The 17,916-nt window shown below is 41.9% G+C and overlaps 1 protein-coding gene across 1 annotated transcript in view; it reads left to right on the top strand.

Moving 5' to 3' along the window:
* The window catches only part of doc2a (double C2-like domains, alpha), a 78,959-nt gene that overhangs the window by 21,346 nt on the left and 39,697 nt on the right, over window positions 1-17,916 (top strand). Inside the window, exons 2-4 of the mRNA XM_031297161.2 lie at window positions 1,012-1,350; window positions 6,279-6,358; window positions 15,980-16,054. Coding sequence (XP_031153021.1) covers window positions 1,017-1,350; window positions 6,279-6,358; window positions 15,980-16,054 — 489 coding nt within the window. The 5' untranslated portion in view covers window positions 1,012-1,016. The remainder of the gene's footprint in view (window positions 1-1,011; window positions 1,351-6,278; window positions 6,359-15,979; window positions 16,055-17,916) is intronic.

Below are 17,916 nucleotides of genomic sequence, written 5' to 3'. Positions count from 1 at the left end.
AAATGGGTTTCCTCAGGAGGGTGGCTGGCGTCTCCCTTAGAGAGAGGGTGAGAAGCTCAGTCATCCGTGAGGAGCTCGGAGTAGAGCCGCTGCTCCTTCGCGTCGAAAGGAGCTAGTTGAGGTGGTTCAGGCATCTGGTAAGGATGCCCCCTGGGCGCCTCCCTAGGGAGGTGTTACAGGCACGTCCAGCTGGGAGGAGGCCTCGGGGAAGACCCAGGACTAGGTGGAGGGATTATATCTCCAACCTGGCATGGGAACGCCTCGGGATCCCCCAGTCGGAGCTGGTTAATGTGGCTCGGGAAAGGGAAGTTTGGGGTCCCCTGCTGGAGCTGCTACCCCCGCGACCTGATACCGGATAAGCGGACGAAGATGGATGGATGGATATTTGTTTATGTCAAATTTTTGGAATTATATTCAACATCACAAACAATTAATTTATCAATAGACATTTTTCATAACACAAAGTATGTACTGCGTCCGGATTTACTTGCAGTTTGGTCTGACCTTGGTCCGGAGTTAGATTACCGTTTTTTTTTTTTTTTTTTTAATTATTGTAATTATTTTCATCAAGAAGTAATACATATACCAGCATACTGTGCAATTTCATACTCCAATCAGAGTACAACTCCTACTAGTAACAGTATTCCAACCAGTATAGACTGGTTGGGCATCTACTCCACAGGATCTTAAACCACACTCATGCATGCTCATACTCATACTTTTACATACACACCTCCCCCGCCATACTCTCTCCATGCTTCCACTCATCTCTTTATACCATTCATTCCCACTCATCCACATATATCTTTTGACACACAAACCCAACCACCCACACACACACACAGACACACACACACACACACACACACACTTGGTTTCCAGCTCTCAGTCATCATACCTAGTCCTTATTTCTTAGCCATTAAGTTTACAAGGCTTCATATATGTCCTGCCTCACCTTGTTGAATTGTTAGACTACCGTTTTGTTAAACGTGCCTTTCTTTGTTCCTCCAGACTCTATGACGGTGCGGAGAGGAAAGAAGCTCAGCATCTCCATCCAGGAACACATGGCCATCGACGTTTGCCCCGGCCCCATCAGACCCATCCGACAGATCTCTGCCTACTTCCCCCGCCTGTCCCCTACCTCCCCCAGCCCCCTGTCCCCCAACCCGGCCTCCTCGCCGCTGGCCCTCAGCCCCGGCTCCGTGGCATCCGGGACGGTGGGCGGGGCTCACCTGCTGTCTCCGCTGCTGGCCCACGGCCGGCCCGGCAGCGTAGGCGGCGGGTCTCTGTCTCTGACCAGCAGCGTGGACACGTCGGTGGAGATCAACAGCTCCGACAGTGACGACTGCAGTGAGCCTCGCTGTCGGCATGTGTCTGTGTGTGTGTTACTGTGCGTCTCGACACCTGTGGCGGCTTTTTGCATGACTCAGCATGATGTTTCACCATGTAGACTTCAGGTAGAGTTGACTGACAGGAAACTGTTCGACTACAGGAAAGTTAGGTATAATAATCAAATCATATCAATAATCAATAATCAAAACTGGCCAGTGCAACCCCCCCCCCCCAAAAAAAATAAACTATTATAATTTCCTTTACATAAATACAGACATTTGAAACATAGCTTGATGAGGCACAAATTGTTGCAGAAAAAATCACCCGAATGCAGTAAATAAAGTGTTTGATATGCTCAAAATTTGAAGATCTCATAATTTTTTTGGTAAGATAGTTGTACTTTTACTCAAGTATTGCGTTCAAGTACTTTATACAAGACTACACAAGTTCAGGTATCGGAATCAATACCTGGAAGCTAAAAATGGTATTGGACCATCTCTAATTGAGACAGACGAGGCATCAGACGGCAGAAAAAACAGGATCTGTGCAGAGACTCAGACCTGTTGGAATTGGCTTTGGGGTTAAAGCATCACTCTGCTGAATGGATGAATGAAGACAGATCACTCCTTCATTCTCTCTATCATCACTGCAGTCGCTTCAGGAGAACAAAGTGTGATGAATGACTCTGGTCTCGGAGCAGCCGACATGTTTCTTCTGTGATTCAGACTAGAAGAAAAGGCTAATTAGGGGTTTTTATTTTTCTCCTTAACATGTTTTTATTATCACATTTGTTTTGCAGTCACTGGTTGAAGATGTGTTTAGTTCTTTTAATAATGAGATCCATCAGAGTGTCGAGGAGTTTGACAGTTTGTCTCAACGTAATTAAAACTCTTTGATCAAACATAAAAGAAACTCTCTCAACCATGAGCGAAAAACCTCCAAACAGAAAGACACACAAAACGTGTCTCATTTTGTATCTTTGTGAGCGCTTCTTGTCTCTTTTTAGTTGCTTTGTGCTTGTCTTTGTTTGTGGTTTTTCTTGTTTTTTTGGGGTCTTTTTGGATCTGTTTCTTATCAGGGTTTTTTTTGTCTCCGTAGTCTTTTTGCGTCTTTGACGTTGTGCGTCTCTTTGCGGTTGTTTTTTTGACTCTGTGGTCGTTTGGCGTCTCTTGTGGTCGTTTGCGTTTGCATTTGTTAGACAGTCGATGACTTGTTTAGTTTTATTAATGAGATCCATCAGAGTGTCGGAGTTTGACAGTTTGTCTCACATAACTAAAACTATTTGATCAAACATAAAAGAAACCTCTCTCACCCCTCCAACATGAGAACAAAACCTCCAAACAGAAAGAAACAAAACAATTTTGTGTCTATTTGTAGTCTGGCTGGACGATATGAAGAAAATCAGGCATCACAATATTTTTGAATGCGATGTCGATGTTGCGGCGATATTGTAGGGTTGACCTCCTTGTGGTTATTTCTTTGTCTCCGTGGCTGTTTTGCCTGTCTATGTCGTCGTTTGTGGTCTTTTTCTGTGCGGTCGTTACATTCAGTCTTTGTGGTTGTTTTGTGTCTGTGTGTCTCTTTGGGCACTATCTTCCACCTGGCGTAGCGCAGCGCAAAGCCCGATGCAAGTTTCTTTGCTAGTTTAAGACCGATGCAGTTGTCAATTTCCCGTCCAGCGCCCGCGTCGTTTAAATGGCAAATGCACCTGCACCCATCTTTGCGCCCATGGGCGTGCTGGTCTTACAGGGAGGTGTGTGCAGGTGCATTCTGGGCGTATTGCTATCTTGAGGCAGCAAAAACCTGGTCTAAAGTAAATAGTGCACTATTTAATTGTTATTTTAGGAGAAAATTAGTAAAATGCGCCTAGGCTCGTGCACAGCGTGCGCACACTATGCTTGTTACACACACGGGGAAGCGCAGCAGCACACAAACATGCAAAAGATTACATATAAATATATTACGGTGGAAATCCTCCATCATAATATCAATGCACCAAGGTACAAATGCCTGGCACACGGACCCTTTTTTCCGCGGTCAAACTAGCAAAAGTGGATTTAGACACGCCCTAAACGTACCTGCGCCATGCCCTTCACGTCATGTGCTTAGATCGTTAAAATAGGGCCCATGGTGTCTCTTTAAAGTCGTTTTGTGTTTGCATTTGCTAAGCAGTCACTGGCCCATGATTTGTTTTGTTTTTAATAATGAGATTGATCAGAGTTTGAAATACGTGTAACTAAAACTCTTTGATCAAACACAAAAGACACATTCAATGTCAAAGAAGTTTTTTGTCATTGGAGTTTCAGTCTTTTGTGCACAAACGATCCCTGCAGAGATTTCCTCCTCTGCATGCAGGCTCAGATCTCTGTAGTCATTATGCGTCTCTTGTGGTTGTCTTCGTGGTCATCCCTTTGTTTCATTTTGCGTCCTTTTGTAGTAGTTTTGTATTTGTATTTGTTAAGCAGTCACACTGTTTAGTTTTTTATAATGAGATTGATCAGAGTTTGACAGACTGTAACTAAAATTCTTTGATCAAAGATAAAAAACACATTTTTATTGGAATTTGTGCAGAAACGATCCTTGCAGAGATCCCCCCCCCCCATTCTCTGCAGAGTGTGCTCGCTGCACGGTGACGTCTTCGGGATGCTGAAGCACTGCGTTTGTTTTTGCAGGATGTTTTTACAGCAGCCGAACATCTCTGCCCAGGCAGCTGGGAGTCAGCGTAGGTGGGAGGAATTAAAACCACAAGCATTCAGAATTGAAAACGAAAAGTGCACTGAGAGCATTTTTTAATTTCCATTTTGTGTTGAGGACAGCAGTGGAGTCGGCGAAGAGAAGAAACTGTGTTCATCCACACGCCGTACCTCTGAGATTTATCTGTTAGTTTGGAAGTTTGCAACAGATGCAAATGTAAGCAGGATTTCTAGCCGTAGATACTTTTCAGTCCCTGTCCCTGCAAAGTCCTTGCACACAGAGTCTGAAATGTTTCATGCGTTTTTTTCATATATATCTGTCATCCTAAAAATTCGTCATGCACAGAAACCTCCGTTTCAGTGACACGCAGGACAAGAATGGGACATGGACCCCAGTCTGGGCTGTTTGACCCATCCACCACCCCAACCAACCGTCTTTCATATTTCATACTACTCTACTGTTGTCTCTCTTCATAATACTCTCTACTGTTGTCTCTCTACATACTACTCTTTACTGTCTCTCTTCATAATACTCTCTACTGTTGTCTCTCTACATACTACTCTCTACTGTTGTCTCTCTACATACTACTCTCTACTGTTGTCTCTCTACATACTACTTTATGCATCGGTATCTAACGCTGAGAGACACTGCCAAGCGTCAGTATTTTACAAGTTCGGAGTGAGAAAGGGTTGTTATATTGGGGGGGGGACATATCCCCGGAAATCTACGCCTATGGTTACGTTCCACCCCTGCAAACCTGATTATCTTTTCAGGTTTCAAGTCTTTTCCCGGCTCACGTTGAGATTTTCTGATGCAGAACAGAAACGGCTGCTGATGTGCTGCTATTGATGCACGACCAGGGTTTCAGAAACGAGATGCAAATTATGTGAAGTGTCTCAGACAGCAGCTGTTTTGATATCCATTTAATTTTCTTCAGTTATGGAGGAGAAATAACAGGAATCCAGAAATCCCCTGTGGGAAATTACACTGGGAACAGAGAGCGGACAGATTATTCCCACCATGAGCCAAAGACTCCCCACAGACATGATAAAGACCCCCCACCCTTCTAAGATGAGTGCAGGACCCCCAGACTGAAAGACACAAAACCACTACAAACAGCTCACAGCATTTTCTCGTGGTAGTTTTTTTTTTATCTCTGCAGTCATTTTACGCCCTCTCTATGTGTCTCTCTGTGATTGTCTCCCAGCGGCCGCCTCTCTGTGATTGTCTCACAGCTGAGGTTTCTCTGCGATTGTCTCTCTGCGATTGTCTCTCAGCGGAAGTTTGTAAGAGCCCATCCCTCTATGATTGTCTCTTTGAGACCGTCTCTTTGCGACCGTCTCTTTGCGGCCACGATCATCTCTTTGCGGTTGTCTTTATTGGGCTGCCTCTTTGCGTTTGTCTCTCTGTGACCGTCTCTCTGTTGCCATCACTTTGCATCTATCCCTCTATGGCCGTCTCTTTGCGGCCGTGTCTCTGTGGCCATCTCTCTGCGGCCACTGTCATCTCTTTGCTGTTGTCTCTATCGGGCTGCCTCTTTGCGTTTGTCTCTCTGCGACCGTCTCTCTGTTGCTGTCTCTTTGCATTTGTCCCTCTATGGCCGTCTCTTTGCGGCCGTCTCTCTGCAACCGTCTCTCTGTTGCTGTCTCTTTGCATTTGTCTATCTATGGCCGTCTTTTTGCGGCCGTCCCTCTGCCGTTCTTTTCCGTGTCTTTGAAGTCACTTGTTGACCGTCCAACAGATGTTGCAGTTTGAGATCAACAGAAGCTGAACAGGATGTGGGAAAGACTCCAGGCTGATAAACACACGGCAGTTTCCAGGAGCTTATAGTTTAGCATAAGAACACAAAGTGTTGCGTAAGCAGCAGAGGTTTGTTGGTGGAGCTGATGCCTAAAATAAATGTTTTGTTCTAATCCCTGTGAATCATATTGTGTATGGATCAACTTATATAATGCGCTGGAACAACACCAGGTTGTGTGTGTGTTGGGGAACATGTATGCATGTCTGTAAGATGGATGTGTTTCCTCTGCCTCTAAGAGGATTTTGTGTGTTGACATGTGAAGTGTTGTGTTGGGATTCATGTGATAGCTGCTGCTCCACTAAATTGAATTTCCATCTACTGAGCTATTTCTCTGTTCTCTGGCATGCGTTTCATTTATTCTGACTGATTTTGAACAATCTGTTGCTGACTGAAGTCATGTTTTTTTCATGAGTTGTGATAATTGTCTGTCTCCTCCCTGTTATCTTCTCAGCTGCGTTGGGAACGCTGGAGTTTCAGCTTCGATACGAGCAGAGCTCCAGCGAGCTGCACTGCACAATACTCCGGGCCAAGGTAAGGCCGCTCTCCAAACCACGGGGGCCACTCGGCAGGTTTCAGGCTTTCCACTCAGCCTGAAGCATTCATACATATTGCATAATGTCTGCAATTGGCATGCATTCCACGTATTTATTACTGTCAGCAGCACATAGACTTCTGCTGTATAAGAGTGTGAAGGTCGGTGGGGGTGTTTGGCGCCTAAAACACAGGGCTTTCAAGAGGGGGAGCAGAGTTCATGTCCTAAAGAAGTTAAGGAGAAAACACAAGACTTTGACTTAGGAAATGGGTGTTCATGTCCTGAAGAAGTTAAGGAGAAAACACAAGACTTGCACACAGGAAACAGGTGTTCATGTCCTGAAGAAGTTAAGGAGAAAACACAAGACTTTCACCCAGGAAACAGGTGTTCATGTCCTGGAAGAAGTTAAGGAGAAAACACAAGACTTGCATCCAGGAAACAGGTGTTCATGTCCCGGGAGTGTATTTAAATCCAAACCACAATCTTTTCCCTATACTTAAGTAGTTGTTTTGTCGGCTAAACTTGTTGTGTATTTTGGGCTACTCTGGGATCCGTAGCGTGATACACCTGATGGATTGTGGATAACTTTACTTTCGCTGTTGGTGTTAGCCATGCTGCTGTAAAGACATGCTGTTGGGCTAATATATGGTTAATATTGCGTCGTAGTCCGGGTTATCATTGTTATATTTTTTTCACATGAAACAGTGAAGAATATAACTAAACTCAACTGTAACGGCCTCGTAAATGGCTGTCCCCTCACGGTGCTCTGGAGCCGGCTCACAGTCACCTCTTCTCGACTAAATGTTGCTGTAAAGAACGCTTAACTTAACTGTCTTGTCCTACACTTAACCTTTAGAACCCGACCTCGTCGTCAGCGACGAACAACGGCACCTCTGATTAATATTTAGATAATTTGATAACGGTTTAATGTAGAAACTTACCGATTTTTGCTGCTAAAAGCTAAGGAGTTAGCCATCAAGGGGGTGTCTTTGTAGCCTTTACAGAAGGTTTTCTATCCAGCCTGGAAGTTGTGCCTCTTTTCGGAGTTGTTCAGCAATAAATCTAAACGCTTATATCCAAGATTTATCCACTTGATGTCCATAATTTATCAATTTTCCATCATTTTTGCCGCTAGCTCGATGCTAGCTGCCATTTTGAATATCCCATGATGCTTTGCGAGATTGTGTTGACGTCTTTCAACCAATGGGAAGGCAGGTCCATCATACAAAGAGTATGGAGTTGAAAAGATATATCACTCCAGTGAATCCGAGCGAGAACAAAGGCTATAGAGTGTAAAGATAGATCACTCCAGTCTATTACCGTTATACAGAGAAGAATGTTTTGAGATTTGGCATAAATTTGGGCCTTTTTTGAAGAAATGTAAATAGTTTGTCCTTTTACATGAGTTATGTTCATTATGTTTTTTTTTTATTATTGTGTTTTTGCACTGCATGACTCCAAATATATAGGAGAACTGTTTTAGAAAATTGCTGTCTGTGTGATTTCAATAAATATGACATTATTATTTGATTATTGGCATAAGTCAATGTCATGAGGGCAAAAGCGTCTGGAAAAAATGTATATATTTAGTCAACTGTATAGTAAGTAAGTAATAAGTTATGTTTATTTCTTCACAATGTGACTCCTAATACATATGGGAACTGATTTAGACAGGAGATTGGCTTCGCTTTTATTGATCTGTCTGTGATATCAATATATATCTGAGATTCATGTTCCGTTTTATTTATTTATTTGTCTTTAAGGTCATACAACCTTTTTTTACATTCAAGTGACCTCACTGCAGCACAATTATTCTAATAGCCCAGTTTTTCCTGAAAAAAATGATGTTCATAAATTGACTGTAGACAACAGGGTTGATGTTTTACAAGATTTTTAGAAAATAAAACCAGACGGACAATGAACTGTAAAAATGATCTTAGGGCTGGTAGGGTTAACCGGCCGACAGTCACCGTAATATTCGTAGGCTATCATACAAATTGTTTTGTATAACCTTTTCGTTTGATACCATACGATCCTGTTCATGAGAATGCTTTGAACAAAGTATTTTTACGCAGATTGTTCGGTTGATTGAATCTGAGCCTCTGCGCGTCCACACAGAACTAAAATGCACTCTGGGAGTCAGAGTCAACTTCTGTCTTCTTTTCTACGCACTAGGGCTGAACGATTAATTGCATTAATTGCGCTAATGCTACGCCGTACCTTGAGCTGATTTCTGTCATTCAAACAACTCTGAGTTGTAGTTTAAAACTTTTACAGCCATTTTAATAAAATGAAGGGTTTTATTCAGGCTCGAGTCCATACATGCAGTTAATGGATACAGGCACACAGAACTGAAGGCTCGGTTGGCAACGATTAGCGGTTAGCTCCGGTTAGCGGTTAGCTCCGTTATAAAGATATGAGTGGAGGAGCTGCCACTGAGAGGGGTAACAATCAGACTGATAAATGACGTTCGGGGAGCTTTCACAGCAGCGGGGCCGCGGTGTTTCAACAGTTTTATTAGTACAGTTAATCCCACGGCAAGAACACCAGCAACTAGCTAACGTAACGATAGCCTCTCTGAACAAGTGCAACGTTCAGTGTCATGCACACGGCACGCAACTTCACGAGGGGGAGGGGCTGGAGGCAGCTCCTCTCTGTGCACTGTAAAAAAATACACTTGTGTGTGTGTGTGTGTGTGTGTGTGTGTGTGTGTGTGTGTATATATATATATATATATATATATACTATATTTTTACTTATTTAACTGTCTAGTGTGTAATTGTGTGTTGTTCATACTATAAAATGATTTATTGTTTGTCTTTGTTGAATAATACAGAAGACAAAGAGCTTAAAAAAATAATCGAATATCGAATCGCAATCGCAATCGCAATATTTGGGAAAAAAATCGCAATTCGATTATTTTCAAAAATCGTTCGGCCCTACTACGCACAGGCTTGTACCTTTGACTTTTTATCAAAGAACTGGCCCTTTTGTAGAAGATTTGTTTTGTTTTGAAGCGCCATACCTGACCGTCTAACCTGGAGATCTTTAATCAGACACCACTCCAGCTTTATTTGAACCTAATGGCTTCAAAACTATTAACTCCACCACAACAAGGAAACAGCACCGGCAGAAGTGTCATAATTCAAAGCAAACTGTCGCCCCGGAGACCGATTTAAGTGTCAGAAACAATAAGTGAGGACTGTAAAGAGACAACAGGCTGCACCGCTGTAAATCTGCAGGACTGTCGGAGCCGAGGGGTGATTCCCCAGACACCAGTTCTACCTGTCTCTGACCTCAATGAGTGTGAAGGTATCAGTCATCCCAAACTCTTCTTTTTCCTGCTGACATTTAACAGCTGCTGTGAGACTCAATGGAGACGGACCAGCAGTTCACAAGGCAGACTAATGCCTTCCATCCTCTAGAAGACACTGAACAGAATCTGAACAGACTAAAGTCTGACACCATCTTACATCTAACCTTAAAGATGTCATAATATGTAAAGACTGGGGATCTTGCAGGGTCACACATTGCAAGGCTACAACTAGATTTGTTTGGAAAAATGTAACCAAGCTAGCTAGCTACCGCTAGCGTTAGCTGCTAACTTAATGTTTAGTTTGGTGTTCTGCCATACATGCAGATGAATGTCTTCAGTATCCAGAGGTCTGCATTTATGCGTCTGTTTTGTTTTTCCATGCAGCATGAAAATGTCCATATACTTTGTTTTCAGTGGTTAAATCCATAAACTATAAGACAGCATTTCAAACAATGGTATAGCGCCAATGCGTCCCAGCGTCCCAACGTCCTAACGATACAGCGACAACGCTCAAAAACCCTGTGCCCTTCCGGGCCAAACACATGCAGACAACAGTTTGGATCTTACCTTCATAACCTTGCCCTAGGTAATAGCACAGCAACACCCAATGTACACACTAGAAACAACATATTTTGCTTCTACAATCCCCTTTTTATGAATAAATAAATGACCACCTTTTTAACCAAGCTGTGCTATGAAAAACAGCATTTTAACAGCAGTTTTAACTTATCCTTTCTGTGCACGTTTACGCATCTTTTAACTGATATATTCCCATTTAATGCATTAAGGATTACAGCATTTTAATCCCCATTACAAAGACACTGTTTGCTGACAGCAGTGCACGACTGCTTCCTCCACCCGCCATAGATATACTACATCACATGATTTAAACCTGTGTTATTATTATGCTCCATCCTCGGCCACATTCACACGGGATACAGGACTTTTTGTTTTCTGAAATTTACTGACCAAAAGACAGGCTCCATAAAGCTGAATTTGCACTGAAATACAATCAGGTTTTGTATAATTATTTGGCACTGCAGCTTCATAATTCTCCGCTCGGCGGATTCACAAGATGAGAGCAGATGAAGTGGGAATCTCCAGGCAATTATAGTACCCTTTGAGTGATGCTTTTAATATATAAAACAATATATATATATATATATATAAAAAGTCCAAAAAAACGACAAAAAAGATGAAAAAAGCATCAAAAACATTTGGAAAAAGCCACAAAAATGTTGAAAAAGGTGTCAAATATTTCAGATTTTATATTCTAAATAATCTAATTTAAAGTTCCTATTTGAGGTGTTCTCCAAAAAGAATGATTTCTAATTTTTAAGGTTTCCGTTTAGTCGTGTTGATTTGAAGAAGCATCACATGAATAAAGATTACATTACTCATTCATGTTCTTTCTCTGTGGAGTTTCTCCCAGCATGCGCTGGGAACACCTTGGACAGATGGTGATTATAGGAGACTTCATTATTTACTCCAGATTTCAGTATCTATGAGGCTGCCTCACACAGGAGAGAAAATAACACGCAATTAAATTCACTTCTCCTGCCAAACTTTTCTCTGTTTCCCTCAGAATTGAAAACCTGCAGCCTGGAAAAAGTAACAATAAAAAAAAAACCTGCGATACATCCGCGACATAAAAAGTTAAAAAATATGCAAAAACCAACAAAAAACGTCTGACTTGAACCCAAACCTCCATCTTTTTATCAATTTGACTCAGTAGTTTTGTTGTCTAAATCTAACCAAACTGGGACCGTTTCACAACATTAACCACGTGTTTAAACCCGCGACCATTACCTTCTCTGGTTTAGATATGTGGACAGAGAACTCTCATGTGGGTGGGGTGGGAGGAACAAACAATCAATATTCTCGGAGGTTTTGGAGGACTGGCTGATTAATCTACTATCTATCTATTACAGGATAACTTATAAATGTTTTACATCCGTCCCTGAGTAAATATTTTAATCACTAACTCTGTTAGTTCTCAGTTTGCAGTGTTGCTGGAGCTCTGGAGTCTCCAGACGGTGATAATGAAAAGAACAACACGAAAAGGCTGCCTGGCTGCACAGATCTAATCAGACTCAGATGTTTCTTCTGTCACCGCTCCGCCTCCTGCAGGGATTCCTCTCTTTGAGGAGATAAACGTTAATGATTTCCCTCCTGTTATCCACACAGAGAGGCAGATTCACACGATGAACGGGTGCATTAACAGCGCTGGGCAAGTCACTTTCAAAGTGTAATATATTACATATGATGAGTAGGTTTGGGCTTCAGCCCCCAAATGCTTTCTCCAAAGCCCCAAATCTTTAAGCGTTTTAAAATAACTTGGACCGGCAAATCCATGGAGCAAAACTTCTGTTGCTGTAAATCTCTGTAAATCTTTTGTTTCAAGATGAGTAATGCTGTTCACGCCAAATCCCAACCCTACATCTGTTATGTAACACAGTTATGTAACTCAAAAAATATCTTTTCTGGTGGTGCAGCGTGGATCAGCCTGCAATTGGTTGGTATGCAACGTATTTATTACTGTCAGCACACACAAAAACTGAGCATCATGCGGCGACGACAGTTAGGTTTAGACACCAAAACGACTAGTTAAGATTAGAAGAAAAGATCGTGGTTTGGATTAAAACACTCCCAGGACATGATCACCTGTTTCCTGGGTGAAAGTCTTGTGTTTTCTCCTTAACTTCTTCAGGACATGAACACCTGTTTCCTGGGTGAAAGTCTTGTGTTTTCTCCTTAACTTCTTACAGGACATGAACACCTGTTTACTGGGTGAACGTCTTGTGTTTTCTCCATAACTTCTTCAGGACATGAACCCCTGTTTCCTGGGTGAAAGTATTGTGTTTTCTCCTTAACTTCTTACATGAACTCTGCTCCCCCTCTTTTAAAGCTCTGTGTTTTAGGAGCCAAACACCCCCACCTCCTCCTTACGAGAATCTTCACGCTCTTATTCAGCAGCGGTCAATGTGCTGCTGAAAATAATAAATATGAGGAATACATACCAATTAAAGAGCTTTACTTTTCAGAGATATATGTAAGAATGCTTCATGAGTACAAGCGGAACTAAGCAACATCCTACTGTGGATGGTGGGTCAGCAGCTAAAAGCTGGGGTAGGCAGTTTATTTTTTGCATCACTGGGCAAAAATTCCATAATCTTTTTGCATATTGTAATTCAAGTGTTCTGAGAGAAAACTAGACATCTGCACCTCCTCTTGGCTCTGTTTTCAGGCTTTAGATAATCTAGCCTGTGATGGGAGACTTTGGCCAATCACAGGTCATTTCAGAGAGAAAGAGAGAGAGCGTTCCTATTGGTTGTTCATGCAGACAGAGAGGGGAGAGGGAGAGCTGCAGAAAGAGGTCACACTCTGCTATCGATTGTCGCGTTTAAATGCAGTTTAAGTGGACGCTATATGTGGAATATTTTTCACTTTACCTCGCTGTCAGACAACCCTTTCAACGGGGAACGGAGTATTTAACGGAGTAGTATTGATACTTTTACTTAAGCAAAAGATCTGAGTACTGCTTCCACTTCTGGATTTAAACATTATACAGTGGGGCAAAAATGTATTTAGTCAGCCACCAATTGTGCAAGTTCTCCCACTTAAAAAGATGAGAGGCCTGTAATAACATCATAGGTACACTTCAACTATGAGAGACAAAATGAGAAAAAATAAAATCCAGAAAATCACATTGTAGGATTTTAATGAATTTATTTGCAAATTATGGTGGAAAATAAGTATTTGGTCAATAACAAAAGTTCATCTCAATACTTTGTTATATACTCTTTGTTGGCAATGACAGAGGTCAAATGTTTTCTGTAAGTCTTCACAAGGTTTTCACACACTGTTGCTGGTATTTTGGCCCATTCCTCCATGCAGATCTCCTCTAGAGCAGTGATGTTTTGGGGCTGTCGCTGGGCAACACGGACTTTCAACTCCCTCCAAAGATTTTCTATGGGGTTGAGATCTGGAGACTGGCTAGGCCACTCCAGGACCTTGAGATGCTTCTTACGAAGCCACTCCTTCGTTGCCCGGGTGGTGTGTTTGGGATCATTGTCATGCTGAAAGACCCAGCCACGTTTCATCTTCAATGCCCTTGCTGAGGGAAGGAGGTTTTCACTCAAAATCTCACGATACATGGCCCCATTCATTCTTTCCTTCACAAGGATCAGTCGTCCTGGTCCCTTTGCAGAAAAACAGCCTCAAAGCATGATGTTTCCACCCCCATGCTTCACAGTAGGTATGGTGTTCTTTGGATGCAACTCAGCATTCTTTCTCCTCCAAACACGACGAGTTGAGTTTTTACCAAAAAGTTCTATTTTGGTTTCATCTGACCATATGACATTCTCCCAATCCTCTTCTGGATCATCCCAATGCTCTCTAGCAAACCTCAGACGGGCCTGGACATGTACTGGCTTAAGCAGGGGGACACGTCTGGCACTGCAGGATTTGAGTCCCTGGCAGCGTAGTGTGTTACTGATGGTAGCCTTTGTTATTTTGGTCCCAGCTCAGCAGGTCATTAACTAGGTCCCCCCGTGTGGTTCTGGGATTTTTGCTCACCGTTCTTATGATCATTTTGACCCCACGGGGTGAGATCTTGCGTGGAGCCCCGGATCGAGGGAGATTATCAGTGGTCTTGTATGTCTTCCATTTTCTTATAATTGCTCCCACAGTTGATTTCTTCACACCAAGCTGCTTACCTATTGCAGATTCAGTCTTCCCAGCCTGGTGCAGGTCTACAATTTTGTTTCTGGTGTCCTTTGACAGCTCTTTGGTCTTGGCCATAGTGGAGTTTGGAGTGTGACTGTTTGAGGTTGTGGACAGGTGTCTTTTATACTGATAACAAGTTCAAACAGGTGCCATTAATACAGGTAACGAGTGGAGGACAGAGGAGCCTCTTCAAGAAGAAGTTACAGGTCTGTGAGAGCCAGAAATCTTTCTTGTTTTTAGGTGACCAAATACTTATTTTACCGAGGAATTTACCAATAAATTCATTAAAAATCCTACAATGTGATTTTCTGGATTTTTTTTTTTCTCATTTTGTCTCTTATAGTTGAAGTGTACCTATGATGAAAATTACAGGCCTCTCTCATCTTTTTAAGTGGGAGAACTTGCACAATTGGTGGCTGACTAAATACTTTTTTGCCCCACTGTATATGACATATTTGACATTTAAATTATACCCGTCACGTCTGTAAGGTCAGAGTCTCTACCTGCTCGCTCAGGACTCATTAAAATAATCAATCGGTCTCACTGCAAATGTCAAAGCTGTTGAAAGAAATTTGGTAGTGATTTCTCATGATGACTCGAGTCCCAGTGAGAAGGTCAAATCAAGCGTTCAATCCTTTGGTGTGAAAATCCCCCATCCTGCAGTCTGCTTCAGTCTTTACACTCATACTTTACTTTCAGATGTCTATGAGAGACATTTCCCTTGTACGATTTCAGAATCAGAAAAGGTTTTATTGCCTTTTACGTATGTTTTTTACGCATACAAGGAATTTGTCTTGGTGTTGTTGGAGCATGTCACACATTCTCTAAATATAAGAAGGATCAGAAGAATATAAACAATATAAGTATACATATATACACACAATATGTAATAACAAAAAAATTAAAATAAGACATATCAGTTGGCGACATAAATCAACATAAATTGTTTACGACTTACTTTCATCTTCTTTTTCCGACCCCTTGGGAGCCACTTAGTCTCGCATTGCCACCACAGATGCATCCTGGGATAGGAGACAAAAACACTCTGGGTTGTTTGCATTTCTTTAAACCAATCACAGCAACAGTGGCTCTGCTAAATAGTCTCAGGAAGGAACTTGTTCTGGTGGAACATTGGCACCCCGTAAAAGAAAACTCCTCATACAATAGTAAAGAAGTTATCTGTTGACACAATACAGTAATGTGAGATATTTAAATTAGCTGATACATGGTTAAACCTCATTGGCTCTTACCAGTGTATCTCCGTGTGTACTTCGTCCACAGCAATCCCAACAATCAGTCCCAAAACGTCCCAGTGAGAGAGAAAATGCCCTAAACATATTCTTTGTAAATATTTACAATCATTCCCTGAAAGAACCAAGCAGACCTGTCTTGTTAAACCATCCAAATATTCTTCAGCGTGTAGCTCGCTAGCTCGAAGTTTGTTGTTGTTTCCCGAAGCAAATGGGAACTGTAACACACAGATCTCATTAAGACTCGACAATGAGCCAGAGTGAACAGGACCCTGAATTGAGTGGAATACATCTTTTTTGAGTGAATTGTGGTTGTTTGTCTGCAGGGGCTGAAGTCGATGGACTTCAACGGACTGTCGGACCCGTACGTCAAACTGCACCTGCTGCCCGGAGCCTGCAAGGTGAGACTCAGCCAGACACAAACACAGGGTTGTCAAGACGGAGTTTAAGTATAATTAAAGCTGCAAGCAGCGATGGACGGGCCCTCGCGCCTTTGCGCGCGTAGGGGTTACCGGCGGTAGCCGCTCCTTACCAATGAAAATGGAACTCCCTGCCGAGTTCACCAATACCTCACTCAAGACTCTACGTCATACAGTTCATTAGCTGTGAAAAGGGGCGTAGCTTAAACATAGGGGGTCGGGCCAAACCATCACCAATGAATAAGGAAGCCTCTGCTGAGTTCAATGACACCTCACACAAGACTCTACCTTAAACGGTTCAAATGTTATGAAATTGGTTGTGGCCTGAGTAAGTGGGCGTGGCTGTCGCGCGCTCGGGCCCTAATGATAGATCTGCTGATGCTAGACTTCTTTATTTCATGATTTAAAGAGACAGTTTACCCCAAAACCTAGAATACATCTTTTCCTCTTGTGTGTGTGTGTGTGTGTCTGTCTGTCTGTCTGTGTGTCTGTCTGTCTGTCTGTCTGTCTGTGTGTGTGTGTGTGTGTGTGTGTGTGTGTGTGTCTGTCTGTCTGTCTATGTGTGTGTGTGTGTGTGTGTGTGTGTGTGTGTGTGTGTGTCTGTGTTTGTGTGTGTGTGTGTGTGTGTGTGTGTGTGTGTGTGTGTATGTGTGTGTGTGTGTGTGTGTGTGTGTGTGTGTGTGTGTGTGTGTGTGTGTGTGTGTGTGTGTGTGTGAGAGAGAGACTGTCCCTTTGTATTGTTGTAAACTTTGAGTTTAGGGCACATGCGTCAAACTCACATATTTTGATCCGGCCCATATATCAATTTAGGTTCACAGTAAATTTTGGCCTGTCTAGTTGCACGCCACACCAAAAAGACAGGAAATTGTTTCCATACTGCGATTATGCGACACTCAAAGCAGAATTTGGCAGACTTGAAAACTGTGAAACTCATAAATTCCCCCAGAACCAGAGAGTTTTCATATTCAGGCTGTGAGACAGGTTGTTATCAGTCGGCTGTGTGGTATAGCTGATTTTAAAAATATAATCTTTGTTTTGCTTGATTTGCTAAACTCTATGATGGATAAGAATTTTTTTTTCTGACTTTTTTGGGGCTTTATGTCGACCAAACTGTAAGAGAGAAGACTATTCGAGACATCCAATAATACAGTCAAAGATATTTAACTTTTTCTGTTAAATTAAAGTGTGTTAATGAACTGAACGTATTAACATGTATCATTATCATAAATCATTCCTGTGGCTAAGTGTAAGAACCCCAAGGTCTTAAATGACTTTCGACCTGTAGCTCTCACCTCATTGGTGATGAAGACCTTTGAGAAGTTGGTTAACACTGTAAATTTTGACAAATTGACTTTACTTAAAAAATGTATGCAAACTCATTGCCTTGAAAAAAATAAGTTCAATGAACTTAGTAATGGTAAATTTGTGCAGCTTAATTGTTGAGTTATCAATACTTAATAACACGGATTGTTTATTCTGAGTAATTAACACTTAATAAGCTTACATTTTTTAAGTGAATACAACTTGTTTAGTTTAAATAAATGATTCTTAATTAGCTCATGGTTTTTAAGTAAATGCAGCTTGTTTTTTCTAAGTAAATAATACTTAAATAGCTCACATTTTTTAAGTGAGCACTACTTGGTACTACTGACTTGTTTTCTGGTTCAGTTTACAGACTGAAAATTACTATACAAGTAGCAAATATGCAATGTAACAGGGAGGAGAGTAAAGATGGAAAGCTTCTAAAGCTTAGTTCCATATGAATGCACGGATAATTTGTTTTTTTGTCATTAGTAAAAAACAATATTGACCTTGTTGTTGAAAAAAGAGCCTCATATAAGAAT

Source organism: Sander lucioperca, chromosome 2 (genome assembly GCF_008315115.2).
Source record: "Sander lucioperca isolate FBNREF2018 chromosome 2, SLUC_FBN_1.2, whole genome shotgun sequence".
Classification (NCBI taxonomy): domain Eukaryota; kingdom Metazoa; phylum Chordata; class Actinopteri; order Perciformes; family Percidae; genus Sander; species Sander lucioperca.
The sequence above is the reverse complement of the archived record's forward strand: the minus strand, read 5'-3'. Positions and strand labels throughout refer to the sequence as shown.